This window comes from Cebus imitator, unplaced genomic scaffold (genome assembly GCF_001604975.1).
Source record: "Cebus imitator isolate Cc_AM_T3 unplaced genomic scaffold, Cebus_imitator-1.0 Scaffold222, whole genome shotgun sequence".
NCBI lineage: Eukaryota > Metazoa > Chordata > Mammalia > Primates > Cebidae > Cebus > Cebus imitator.
Window position 1 is genome coordinate 194,341 of NW_016107537.1, and position 14,929 is coordinate 209,269.

The following is a 14,929-nucleotide window of genomic DNA, read 5'->3' on the forward strand; positions in this document are numbered from 1 at the left end:
ATATATATATATATATATATATATATATATATATGTAACTGCTAAGTCAAAAAATACCAAAAGTGTACCAGTACTATGTTGTCATGAATCAACCTCAGTTGTGTGACTGTTGGGCTGAATACATCTACTTGACAAATGTATGCAAAGGAGAGAGGATTGAGATGAGGGAAGTCACCTCTCCCTTCCTCCTGTCTCCTGGTTCAGAAGGCACATGTGTCTTCTGTAGGTTCTGCCCATACTAAGGCACGACTGCTGGTGTGATCTTATGTGTGATACCTGAGGTATGGCTTCATACTACTTCCCTGATTTCACCTACATCTTCCTCTTACATAGATTTAGGGAATATATTATGTCTGCTCCTCAGCGAAGGAACCAATTTGGGCAGCTGGGACAATCCAAGCAGGGAGGCTTTTGTTTGAGATTGAACCATTGTGGGAAGTTGTAGAGGAGTGTGGTGGCAGTCATAATTGCCAACATCCTCAGCCGTCACCCTGCTGATTTTAAGCATAAAATCTGTCCCTGATCTACAACCACTGTAAACTCATGGTTATGTGGCACATCATACAGGGCTGGAAGTCTTTAGTGACTCGATAATTAGGGAAGTTCTCCTTGTCCAAATGCATTTCAGGTCATATCACAAATGCCTATTTAAACATAGTATATAGATCAGCTTCCAAATGTTGAAGCTACTCCTGTGATATATCTGGGGATGATTGGTCTACTCTTTTCTCCAATTGTAGAGAACCTCTCTGGGAGGGCAAAAAATTGGCAGTTCTATAGATTAGGAGCTGTGGAGATGGGCCTGTTTTCTGCAGGTACCAATACAAATAGGTGTATTACTATGCAGGAGGCTCTAGACCTTCAGGAGAGGGAGGCGGGCTCTCCAGGGTTGATGGGGAGTGGCGGGGAGCGGAGACTGGGTCATTACAATATCCCCACTGGATCTTAAAGTAGTATAGAAAAGAAGTACAAGGTTATATAAATCATTATGAGACATTTTCATAATATCTCTACAGTAATATATTTAATGCTAAATAATTGTATTGGGGGGGTGTGATTTTGATTCTGCACTGAAAAAATTTAATTTCAAATAAGAACAGGTATTTTGAAGGCCAAAGTTGCCCTATGGAAGTCACTTGTGTTATCCTCCTCTTTCTATGTCAGAGTCTGCACTAGAACACCCATCCTTGCTTTTTCTGGAATCTTCGTCACTCTTTCACATATAAAAGTGCCCCCACACATTTTATTCTGGAGCAAAAGACACATACATCTAACATGTGAACAGAACACACGTGGGAAGCAGTGGGGCCCCCAGAGCTCAACTCCCCATCCCATTCTCCTCTCTCATCTCCTTCTGTCCTTACCAGGGACCCAGAGCATTAGCAGCCCCAGGAGCTGAGCAGAGAACATCATTGTGAGAAGGTGAACTGCGCAGCCCTGATCAGTCAAAGCAAGGCAAAAGCTGAGCTTTCAACCCAGACTCACAGGGGAAGGTCCTTCCTAAGGGACAACATGTACACCCCGGTGGTTATAGTGGCGTGGAAAGAGCCAATGTATAGTATGCCTAACTCTAAAATGTATCTTTGTCTTCAGTATTTTAACATGCCACATCATGGCCTGACACAAGCAAAAAACTGAACCAGTAGCCAAAACTAGTTACTTCCTACTACACATATATACTAAGTGTTCATAAGAGTTCAAAAAATATTCACCATTAGTTCCAGAATTGAAAGAAAGAAAAGTCCGAATAGTATTATCAGAAAATATTCTTATGTGGTGTACATGTTTGAGACTCCCCTGAGCTTTGATTTGCTCAGCAGCCAAAATCATGCATTGCAGGCAGCTTTCCATTTTCGTGGTGGTTGGTCAAAGTGAGGGTCACTTTGTAAAGGGAGAAAGAAGTGCCTTGGAAGTCATCAGTGGCAGCAGGTGATGTCAGGATACACTAGGGTCCCCTCCCGGTGACGTGACTGAGTGTCCCTGCATTCACGACAGCAGTAGGGAGCTTTAGTGGCTGTTCCAGGGAGGACATGAGAACCACTTCCTAAAGAGCCTGTGGGCTGTCAGTGCCCTAATTGGAGAGAAAGGGAGAAGCTCTAAGAGTTGTCCTGGAGGGTTCTGGCTCCTTTTTACACAGAAGAGGAGCCAGTGTTTGTGACTGAAACCTTGTGGCCTCTTCCTGGAAGGCTCTCCAGCCATCTCTAACTGAGCCCACCTTGTGTGGATATGTCCTCTGGGTACCCCAGCAACTCCTGCTGTACTGAGAGGCTAGGCTTCCTTGGGAGATTTGTATGTGGGACCATCACACAATGCAGGGTCCCAGTGAGTGTCTTGCTGTCATATGTGCAGTATCTCCAGGCCCCCAGAAGTGATTGTGAATATGTAATCATTCAAATTTTGAATGGATGTGTATCTCCACTTTTAAATATGTACAGAAAAATACTTTGCAGGTTTGTCATTCTTTGCCTATGCTACGAACTCCTTGCCATAATCCAGTTTTTTTCTGGATATTTCTCCTCAAAAATTCAATTTTAACTTCCTTCACCACACAATGCATTATTTTGGAATACACAGTCATTTTTAATGTGGTTTACTTCCTTAACAAAAAAAGAGTATGTTGTCTTGTTGATTCAAATGCCCCTTTACTTTGATCATACCATGTCATGATTAGTTTTGAAATACTTTTAGAGCATTATTTTAAGTGGCATCTATGCAAACTATGTTTCTATACAATTACTACTAAAAGATAGGAATGAAGTTTATTTTCATGTAATGACTGCATTGTGTAAAAATAATGCATGTACTTATATGCTGAAAATCATTTATTCTTTTCATGACAATTTAATATCAAAATTGCCATTTCTAAAACATTATTTAGTTGAAAAAGTTATCTCCACTCCCAGGTACAATAATATTATGGTTAAAAGCCTTAAAACAACCACTGCAAAAGATGCAAAAAATTAAAAAAAAAACCAAAATACAAAATTTGTAAAATTATAACATCAGAGAACAGTGGACAGAATGAGGCCTAGGTAATCTAAAATTCCAGAGTGAGAAAAACCTTTCTATTTGAGCTGACTTAACTGACTCTTTGTTCCCCTGCCATATTTGCCAAGTTGGCATTTGGACCCATGTTCCACTGTGGCACAGGCAGAGGAACCCATCTGTGAAAGGAGAATCTGGCTGTGCTGCTTTGGTTGCACAAGGCAGCCTCTATTCACAGACAGTGTTTTCCGTGGACACTGGCTGTGGTTTAAGTGCATGCGTAGTCGATGGGTGCTGGTTCAGAAAGGCAGAAACTCCCCATGCACAGGACTCATGGAATTTTTGTTGTTTATAAATTCTGCACAGACCATTCTTAGTACATGTCTGAATGATGGATATGGTGGTCGTCATTGTCACTGCTCCCCAATCGATGTAGGCACTATTGGAACATCAGGTTAGCATGTCATTGCATAATTTGTGTTCTCAAGCCCAGCCACATGGCATCTGCTGGGTTATTTTAGTTTGACTGTGATTAAGTCACATAACCTCAGATCTGTTTGCACAGGAACTTCAATAAACATTTGATGATTCTTGATGAACTAATTTTCCTTGAAACTTGCAGTGGTGCAGTCTCGACCTATGGAGCCAGGCAGTGATTCTTTCTGCTCTGTGATTCTTCATAAGAAACACATTTGGACTCCTTTCTGGGTTCATATCATCAACCCCCAACAGTCACTGACATCCACAATGTCCCTAATGTAAGTTGAAGAGCAGGTTATTGGACCATAGTTGACTTCCACTATCCTCCATTCATGTTCCCACTCCTGAAGTCTGCCTACTGTCCTCAAACTCTTACATTTTGGGGAAAGAAATCTCACATCATTCCATGTTATTTCAGTGGTCTATGAGGAAAATTCTGTAACCTATGTCTTCTACTTTAAATTTCTGTTTATGAAACTTGACTTTTAAAATTTCAAAAACTACTCTTTTCTTATTTTTTTTTTGCTTTTTGAAAAATTATACTTTAATTTCTGGGGTACATGTGCAGATCTTGCAGGATTATCACATAGGCATACACATGCCATGGTCGTTTGCTGCCTCCATCCTCCCTTACCTACATTAGACATTTCTCCTAATGTTATCCCTCCCCAACCTCCCCATCCCCTGCTATCACTACCCTAGCCCCTCACCCCTCCCTACAAACCCCAGTGTGTGATGTTCCCCTCCCTGTGTACAGGTTTTCTCATTGTTCAACACCCACTTATGAGTGAGAGTATGCAGTGTTTGGTTTTCTATTCTTGTGTCAGTTTGATGAGAATGATGGTTTGCAGATTCATCCATGTCCCTGCAAAGGACATGAACTCATCCTTTTTATGGCTGCATAGTATTCCATGGTATATATGTGCCACATTTTCTTTATCAAGTCTATCCTTGATGGCCATTTGGGTTGGTTCCAAGTCTTTGCTATTGTGAACAGTGACACAATGAACATACATGTGCATGTATCTTTATAACAGAATGATTTATAAACCTTTGAGTATATACCCAATAATGGGATTGCTGGGTCAAATGGTATTTCTATTTCTAGATCCTTGAGGAATTGCCACACTGTCTTCTACACTGGTTGCACTAATTTACACTCCCACCAACAGTGTAAAAATGTTCCTATTTCTCCACATCCTCTCTAGCACCTGTTGTCTCCAGATTTTTTAGTGAGCACCATTCTAACTGGTGTGAGATGTTATCTCAATGTACTTTTGATTTTCATTTCTCTAATGATCAGTGATGATGAGCATTTTTTCATGTTTCTTGGCCATATACATGTCTTCTTTTGAAAAGTGCCTGTTCATATCCTTCACTCACTTTTTGATGGGCTTGTTTTTTTCTTGTAAATTTGTTAAGGCTGGTTCAACATACGCAAATCTATAAAGAGCCCACATAGCCAAGACAATCCTAAGCAAAAAGAACAAAGCTGGAGGCATCACTCTACCTGACTTCAAACTGTACTATAAGGCTACAATAATCAAAACAGCATGGTACTGGTACCAAAACAGAAATATAGACCAATGGAACAGAACAGAGACCTCGGAGGCAATGCCACACACCTACAACCGTCTGATCTTTGACAAAGCTGACACAAACAAGCAATGGGGAAAGGATTCCCTGTTTAATAAATCGTGTTGGGAAGACTGGCTAACCATGTACCAAAAGCTGAAACTGGACCCATTCCTTTTACCTTATAGAAAAATTAACTCCAGATGGATTATAGATTTAAACATAAGACCAAACACCATAAAAACCCTAGAAGAAAACATAGGCAGTACCATTCAGAACATTGGCATAGGTAAGGACTTCATGACTAAAACACCAAAAACAATAGCAACAGAAGCCAAAATTGACAAATGGGATCTAATTAAACTTAAGAACTTCTGCACAGCAAAAGAAACAATCACTAGAATGAACTAGCAACCAACAAAATGGGAAAAAAATTTTGCAAGCTACCCATCTGACAAAGGGTTAATATTCAGAATTTACAAAAAACTACCCTTTTCTATCAGCAAGAAACAATTGAAGCAAATAAAGGAATTTTAGCATTCATATTTTCTATCTCCCATGAATTTACAAAAGTCCATTTTGAGGTTGAAATCCAAGGTTTTTACTAATTGCCCTCACCCAGCTCCTCATGATGACAGCTTGTGCAGAAGGTTCTCTCCACCATCAATATGTGGTGGGAAGATAAGAGGCGAAAGTGAAAAATAAGTTAGGAAAGTTGAAAAATATCAACTTTTGAATATTACCACATACTGTCCTCTTAAATGTATACTTAAAACTGCTAAACCTCAAGATGTATTCAACAAGTGTTGCAACAAATCTGGCTTACTTGTCTGTCTGTTAACCTGTTTATTTCCCAATGCAGGCAAGGCAGGAAGGATTGGAATGAGATTTCCTTCAGCTCTCCCTCAGTGCTATTACCTGTGCAGGCACTGGGATCATTTCCGGTTTCCTATGGCGTATGCCATGCCAAGGCTGTTGCAGCTGAAAGAGCTGTGAATAGGTTTTGACTGACTTACAACTGAGGCACTCACAGGACAGAACCTTCAGCTGCAACCTGTTGCCCTGAGTTCTCCAACATGTTGCTCTCATACAGAGATTCTGTTCAGCTGCTGCCCAGGTAAACAACACATTTGAGCAGCTGGGCCACTCCAGCAGGGAGGTTTTTGTTCAGAGCTGTACCACTGTGTGAGGATATTGTGTACCCTGCAGGCAGTAATAAACCCCAGCATCCTCAGCCTCTACTCTGCTGATTTTCAGTGTAAAATCTGTCCCTGCCCCACTGCCGCTGAATCTATCTGGGACCCCAGGGTCCCGGGTAGAAACCTTATAAATTAGGCGCCTTGGAGGTTGACCTGGCTTCTGCAAAATCCAATTCAAGTAGGTGTTTCCATCACTATGCAGGAGGCTCTGACTAGACCTGCAGGAGATGGAGGCCTGCTCTCCAGGAGTGACAGACAGGAAGAGTGGTGTCTGGGTCATCACAATATCCCCACTGGATCCTGAAATAATGAGAGAGAAGTGTAAGGTCATGTACAAACTTTAAGAGCAATTTAAAAATAATTTTTCTTTTATTTATTTCAGGCTAAATCAATTTTTATAATTTGATTCATTCCCTAGTAATATATAATTTAAAAATAAAAATGTATTTTCAAAGCACATCAGAGCCTCTAGAAGTTCCCTCTACCATTCTCTCCTTTTGTGTCAGAGTCTTTACCAGAGCACAGGTCTTTGTTCCTTCTGGAATCTTCCTCATTCTTACAGACCTAAACATCCTATGCCTTACTCACACAGATATAAATGTCACACTCGTCATCCTGGAGTACAAAACGTGCACATCTACCATGAGGACAGAACATGCATGGGAGGCAATGTGGCCCTTAGAGTTCACCCTCCCACCCCATTCTCCTCCCTCATCTTTCTTCTGTCCTCACCAGGGACCCAGAGCATTAGCAGCCCCAGGAGCTGAGCAGGGAGCCTCATTGTGAGAAGAGCTGAGGAGTCCTGATCAGTAAAGTCAAGGTTGGCACTGAGCTTTTATCTGAGACTCACAAGGGAAGGTCCTTCCTGGGGAACAATATGCAAATCCCCTGATGGGTGCAGTGGTGTAGAAAAAACAGGGTATGTACGGGGGTGTTGGGGCCTTTCCTAGGAACAAAATATTTTGTGTGCTTGAGAAAAAACTAGTAGAGATAACAATCTCTGCAGCCTGATTGGGACATGAATATATTTCAATGTTTACTGTCTTTTTTTTTTTTTTTTTTCTTTCTTAGCCCTTTCCCCTTTGTACGTTTTTTTTTTTTTTTTTTTACTTCCTTAGCACTTTCCCAGTGCACGTTACACTTCTCTTTAATATGGCTGACCTGTAAATATTTGGTGCTTCTTATTTCTTTCTTCATGTGTGTTGAGAGGGTTTTGGTTTGCTCTCAATTTTATTAAATCAAAATAAAATGTTCCCTGAGTAAAGTGCAAACATGTTCATTGGTCAACAAAATGAAGTACTCACACTCACTATCCAGATATAAATATAAATAATTTTAAATTCTCCACATGCTTAATACCATCTGCCTCTAACCTACCTAGGGAACTGCTACTCTGATATCTATCACAAAGATTTGGTTTTCCTGAACATGAAGAAGATGAGAATTGAAGTAAGTGTATTTATGAATCCTTCATTTAATTTCATGGATTCAAATTTCTGTTCATTGTTATTTACTGTGATTCTGATTTCTGAAGGATTTCTTCCTGAGTTTCTTATAGGGTATATATGCTAGTCATGGCTTCTTTTCTTTTCTTTTTGTAAGGATAGTTTTGCTGAATATAAAACCATTTTTAACTTTTTTTTTTAGTACTTTAAATAGCTTTAACATTACTGGTTAATCAAATACTATTAATGAAGTTACAATCCATATTTGAATTTCACTGAGCTTTCCACTGATATATATATCTACCATTTTTACTTCTAATGTTTTAGGATAAAATTTCAGGATCCCATATTGCATTCAGTTTTCATGCTTTTTAAATTTCCTACAATCGCTTACAGTTCTTTAGTCTTTGTTTTTAAATACCTTGAAATGTTGATGTATGCTGGCTGGTTATTTTTGAGAATGTCCCTTAAGTTCTATTGATTGGTATTTCCTATTGATTAAAGCCAGACTTTTCATTTTTGGCAAGAATATTACAGCAGGGACATGTTTGAGTTATAAAATATCAACATATCATCACTGGTGTTGATAAATGAATGTTACTAATGAACACTTTTTGTAAGAAAGCGTTGGTCAGGGGTAACCAAGGCAGCTGCTTCTGTCACTCTATCTGGTTATATGCTGACTTTGTTAGGAATTTTCTATTTCTATCTGCTATGGTTTAGATGTTTGTGAAATTCCAAAATTAATGTTAGAATTTAAAGCCTAAGTTGATATTAAAAGGTAGAGCCTCTTCGGAAGTTATTAAATCATGGACTTTGCCCTCAATGAGTGGAATTAATGGCCTTATATAGAAGGTTTCAGACAGCTGCCTGGCCCTTCCATCTCTGTGGCCATGTGCGGACACATCATTCAGTTTATCTCCTTTGCCTTTTCTGGCTCCACCAGGCAGCTTCATCAGATACTGAATCTGTCAGCATCTTGGTCCCGTACTTCTGAATTCCAGAATTGTGAGAAATAAATATTTATTATTTATAAATTTGAGCTTGTTATAGCTGCATGAATGAACTCAGACACTATCCGATTCTCTTTTCACTTTTTTTTTTTTTTTCAGAATTCGGTTCTACTTGAAGCCTTTTCTCCAATAGAGAATACTAATTAAATAAATTATGCTCACTCTCAAATGTCAAGTATTTCCATCATGGCCATCTACCACTGGAATGTTGATGACCTGAAGGAAGGAAAAGAGGACTGGTATCACACACACACACACACACACACACACACACACACACACACATATACTTTATATATATATATTTACTTTAAGTTCTGGAATACATGTGCAGAATGTGCAGATTTGTGAAAGGGTATACATGTGCCATGGTGGTTTGCTGCACACATTAACCCGTCATCTACATTAGGTATTTCTCCTAATGTTATTCCTCCCCTAGCCCCGTACCTCCTGATGGCTCCCAGTGTGTTACGTTTCCCTCCCTGTGTCCATGTGTTCTCATTGTTCAACTCCCACTTATGAGTGAGAACATGTGGTGTTTGGCTTTCTGTTCCTGTGTTAGTTTGCTGAGAACGATGGTTTCCAGCTTCATCCATGTCCCTGAAAAGGACATAAACTCATCCTTTTTATGGTTGCACAGTATTCCATGCTGTATATGTGTCACAGTTTCTTTATCCAGTCTATCATTTATGAGCATTTTGGTTGGTTCCTAGTCCTTTCTATTGTGAACAGTGCTGCAATAAGCATACATGTGCTGGTGTCTTTATAGTAGAATGATTTATAATCCTTTGGTTATATAACCCAGCTGAGTCAAATGGTATTTCTGGTTCTAGATCCTTGAGGAATCACCATACTGTTTTCCACAATGGTTGAACTAATTTACACTTTCACCAACAGTGTAAAATTGTTCCTATTTCTCCACATCCTCTTCAGCATCTGTTATTTTCTGACTTTTTAATGACAGCCATTCTAACTGGAATGAGATGATATCCCATTGTGGTTTTGATTTACATTTCTCTAATGATCTAATGATGAGCTTTTTTTCATATGTTTGTTGGCTGCATAAATGTCTTCTTTTGAGAAGTGTCTGTTCATATCCTTTGCCCACTTTTTGATGGGATTGTTTGTTTTCCTCTTGTAAATTTCTTTAAGTTCTTTGTAGATTCTGGTTATTAGCCATTTGTCAGATAGATAGACTGCAAAATTTTTCTCTTATTCTGTAGGTTGCCTGTTCACTCTGATGATAATTTCTTTTGCTGTGCAGAAGCTCAATAGTTTAATTAGATTCCATTTGTCAATTTTGGCTTTTGTTGCCATTTCTTTCGGTGTTTCAGTCATGAAGTCTTTGCCTATGTCTATGTTCTGAATGGTATTGCCTAGGTTTTCTTCTAGGGTTTTTATGGTTTTGAGTCTTATATTTAAGTCTTAATCAATCTTGAGTTAATTTTTGTATAAAGTTTAAGGAATTTCAGCTTTCTGTATATGGCTATCAGTTTTCCCAACACCATTTATTAAATAGGGAATTCTTTACCCATTGCTTGTTTTTGTCAGGTTTGTCAAAGATCAGATGGTTGTAGATGTGTGGCATCATACCTCAGTCCTCAGTTCTATTCCATTGGTTATATATCTGTTTTGGTACTAGTACTACGCTGTTTTGGTTACCGTAGCCTTTTAGTGTAGTTTGAAGTCAGGTAGTGTGATGCCTCCAGCTTTGTTATTTTTGCTTAGGATTGTCTTGGCTATACACGGTCTTTTTTGGTTCCATATGAAATTTAAAGTAGTTTTTTTCTAATCATGTGAAGAAGGTCAATGGTAGCTTGATGGGGATAGCATTGCATCTACAAATTATTTTGGGCAGTACGGCTATTTTCATGATATTGATTCTTCTTATTCATAAGCATGGAATGTTTTTCCATTTGTTTGTGTCCTCTCTAATTTCCTTGAGCAGTGGTTTGTAGTTCTCCTTGAAGAGGCCCTTTACATCCTTGTGAGTTGTGTTCCTAGGTATTTTATTCTCTTTGTTGTAATTGTGAATGGAAGTTCAATCATGATTTGGCTCTCTGTTTGTCTATTATTGGTGTAGACGAATGCTTGTGATTTTTGCACACTGAGTTTGTATCCCGAGACTTTAAGTTGCTTATCAGCTTAAGGAGATTTTGGGTTGAGATGATGGAGTTTTCTAAATATAGAATCATGTCATCTGCAAACAGAGACAATTTGACTTTCTCTCTTTTTATTTGAATATACTTTATTTCTTTCTCTTGCCTGATTGCCCTCGCCAGAACTTCCAATACTATGTTGAGTGGGAGTGGTGAGATGGGGCCAATGGAATCCAGCAGCACAGCAAAAAGCTTATCCACCATGATCAAGTCAGCTTTATCCCTGGGATGCAAGACTGATTAAACATATGCAGTTTGGGAGGGCGAGGCAGGTGGATTATTTGAGGTCAGAAGTTTGAGATCAGCCTGGCCAACATGGTGAAAACCTGTTTCTAATACAAATACAAAAATTAGTCCAGCGCTGTGGTGGGTACCTGTAATCCCAGCTGCTCAGGAGGCTGAGGCAGGAGAATTGCTTGAACTCAGGAAGCATAGGTTTCAGTGAGCCGAGATCATGCTATTGCACTCCAGCCTGGGTGACAGAGTGACGCTCCATCTCAAAGAAAAAAACTGATGTATGCATCAATCAAACCCACTGTTTTTCATTGTCTTTTTAGTCATTGGCAGATTTTGTGTGCAGTTCTGAGGATCTGGAAAGCCAGAGCATGCCAATGCTACATCTGGAGCCAGGAGGTCACTGTGGATATGAGCAATTGTGGGTCTGATCTGCATGTCTTCAAAGCCGTGACAGCTAGCCTTGGGAGGGCCTACAGGTTTTGGAATTTCTCATACCTGGATAAAGAGACACCATGATCTTGTCCTTTTAAAACATTTTGATATCTAGACCACACTCGAGAAGCCTAGTCCTCACTCCTTTCCTTTACTAGAAAGACTCTCACAAATAACTCTTTCTAATATGTATTTTCTTTTTGATTTATTTTTCCAGACTTACACTCTATTTTAGGAACAGTATGTGATAGGGAGAACTTGTTTTCAGCTAAATACCCTCGGGTTTGTCATTTCTGAGTTTCAATAGATATTATTTGCCCTATGATCATGTGGTCGGCTGTATGAATGAGCAGAAACAAGATATATAAAATTATTGCTGGATGAAAAGGATAAGCTCTGAAACAGAGTGAAGAAATTGTGATAATAAAGGTAGTAATAACAATAATACCCTGAAGAAGTCTGGCCTTTACTGTCAGAGATGCACATATCTTCATCTAGGATCACTGTTTCGTATGTACCCCCTCTTGTGGTGAAGTGTGAGAGACAACCTGAGGGATTTTTTTCTGTTATTTGACATTGTCATTTCTAGGGTAATTGTTAATTGTTTCTTGCACATTTTCATTCATGTTTTATTTTTGGTACCTGTAACAAATCATAATTGGTTCTCAGGTACTATGCAAGAGTATGGCCACATTAAATAGTGACATACGGTTTTCAGTTTAATATCAATGGTCTCCAAATCAGAATTTCCCCATCATGTCTGAAGACAATATTTTGCTGAAACACCATTCTAATTAGCAAGGGAGTGCCTGCAGCTTCATGAGACTTGGGGCCTACAGCAATTCAGTCAGTCTGAGCCTGTATCACATATTCTTTGTAATCATCCTGCCATAACCTGTAGGTCAGTTTCCTTCTTCTATCCCAATGGCATTCTTCAGCTCCGCTGGGATGTATTGGGAGGATAAGGGTGAGAATTATACAGAAAACTGGGTTTCAAGTCCTCAGTTATAGTTAGACATTAACATTGTTTCATATAACAGTCTCACGAGGGCAGTGTAGTGCCAACAGATGACAATGGAGGGAAGGGACATCCTCTTCTACCTTTCCTAAACCAAGTACATCCTGGATTTTTGTAGAGGGTTAAACTAATATTTACAATAGGATTGTCACTTCAAATCTGTATTGCTTACAGAATGTGAAGGCTGGGAGTGGTGCCATTTTTTGCCACTTTGCACCCTGGTTCCACAAAAGGCCATCCCTGTGTTGTTTGGAGCTTGGCAAGTGTTCTTAACACATGTTCCTTTATCACTTATCCATTTCTCCTCTCGTCCAGTGCTCTCAGCTCTTTCTCTGGTTCAGCAGTCCCCACATTTTCTTTTTTGGTCGAAAAATGGGTGAATGTTCCTCTTTCTATTAACCTACAGCCAATACCCTAAAACTCATGAAATAATTCAGACAATTAAAATAATCCACATTCACCTTTTCATTACATTGTTCATAAAAGATCACTATATAACATGACTAAAATAATTATGGAGGGTGGCTCAGTGCACAAATAGATCCTCTCTGATTCCTGAGTTTTTCTGAGAAAGATGAAATACAATTTCATTTTTACCCTTTTTGCAGCAAACACATATTGAGTCTTAATGGTGAGTCAGGCACTGTGCTAGTTGCTAAATTTAACAATGGCAAAAAAGAAGAAAGAGAAAAAAACAATTGATTTTTAAAGCTTGTGTAATTCATAGGACAGACTATGAATATTCCCAGGTGTATTTGCTCAGCAGCACAGAAGATAAAACCTGCTGAGGTCACAGTGCTGTGGTGGAGGGAAGCAGCTGTGGAGCCAAATTTCCTGTCCCATGGCCACAGCAACCCTTGTTCTAAATGTAGGCAGAAAATCCAAGGAGCCACTGCCTGGGAGAAGAATGGAATATGTGTGCACACATACATACCATACCTCTGTAAAAATCAGAGCTGCTAACTCAAGTCCAATACCTTCTCACAGTCCTTTTGTCTTTAGTCTTCGTAGAAAGAGTCCAAACATTGAATCTCAAGGTTACTTACCTCTGTCCTTTCTTTCCCAACCTGTCCTATGGTAGGTTTCCTGGGCTGACCAAGATTTCTGCTTGGGATTTCTTATGTGGAAGTAGTTAGATAGCAGCTGAGAATTGAGTTATCTCAAAGGTAGCCAATTCAGGCTGTAGGATGAGTCCTCAGCTGAGGCTGTGAATCTCTACATATTCCTGCTTGGCTACTCCCAAGAGTACCAGGCAGATGTTTTATAACCTCTTATTACTTCTATCACAATTATAGGTTCACTAAGATTCCAAAGGGTGGGGAAAGTATGCTACTATGTCCAATAGGGGAATTATCAACATCACAGTATTAGAAGAATTTATAAGATGGAAGATATTATGACCATCTTGGAGTATCCAGTTGGCAAATCTCTACACTTGTTTAAATCAATCCACATTTTTACTGTATGCAACATATACTAATTTTCATCTGCAACATCTACAAGCATTTTCCCATGATGGTGGTAAGTTAAAGTCCAAGATCTCCCCATCTAAATCAGAATCTGTGCAGTTGAGCCTCTATGCCCATAGTTCCTAAATAGCACCTGTCTCCTATCCCACTCAAGACTTGTGAACAATAATGAGACAGGACTAGGATGCAGACACTTGACAGACAGTGCTGCAGATTCTCTCTTTCAGCAAGAAAGCACTCAGCAGTCAAAATTCCACATAGCATAAAGCAACAGCTTCTTTTTGGGGTTCCTGCATCAAATGTCTCTGTTTTTAAATTTTTTTCCCAAACTGCGCTTTTTATCCCTTTAAGCAACTTCATCAAATCAAACAACAAATAATGAGTTTTTAACAGTGTCTTCTATGTTGATCTAAAGTCTCATTATCTTTTGAGGCAGTTTAATGTAAACTTCCTTCATTAATTCTTTGCCATTTTTATTTATTTATTTTTCCTTGAATTTAGACTGTAGGGCATTTTTTTTTATTCTCAGCTATAGCCAATATGGCTTTTGTATAAAATTCTCCAAATTCTTCTTTTACATTGTTTCCCTCAACTCTAAATCCCCAAGTTCTGTTAGTAAGGCAACTGACCTTGATCTATAATCTTGATCTATTTTGTATGGAACATTCCCAGATTAGGTTCACACAAGGAAAATGACTGTATTCAAGCCACTTGAATTAATAGCTGTATCAGCTATTATTATTTATAATGATCATGGTCTAATAAGGTTCATATAACATGCTTGTGATCACTTGCATTAGTCATCACCAGAACAAGACCACCTGCAGCTGAGGACTGAGGAAATGGCCTGGTGTTTTGTTGTATTATTAAGTGAGGGGTGTCCACATAGTCCCCCTACAGACTGAAGACACTGGGGA

General features: G+C 39.1%; 1 gene segment (V, D, J or C); it reads right to left on the bottom strand.

The window, feature by feature from the left end:
* Nucleotides 1–5,526: 5,526 nt before the first annotated feature.
* On the bottom strand, nt 5,527–7,041 carry LOC108281204. The segment is given in 2 exon segments: nt 5,527–6,539; nt 6,972–7,041. Coding segments are annotated over 2 exon segments (381 nt in total).
* Nucleotides 7,042–14,929: the final 7,888 nt, after the last annotated feature.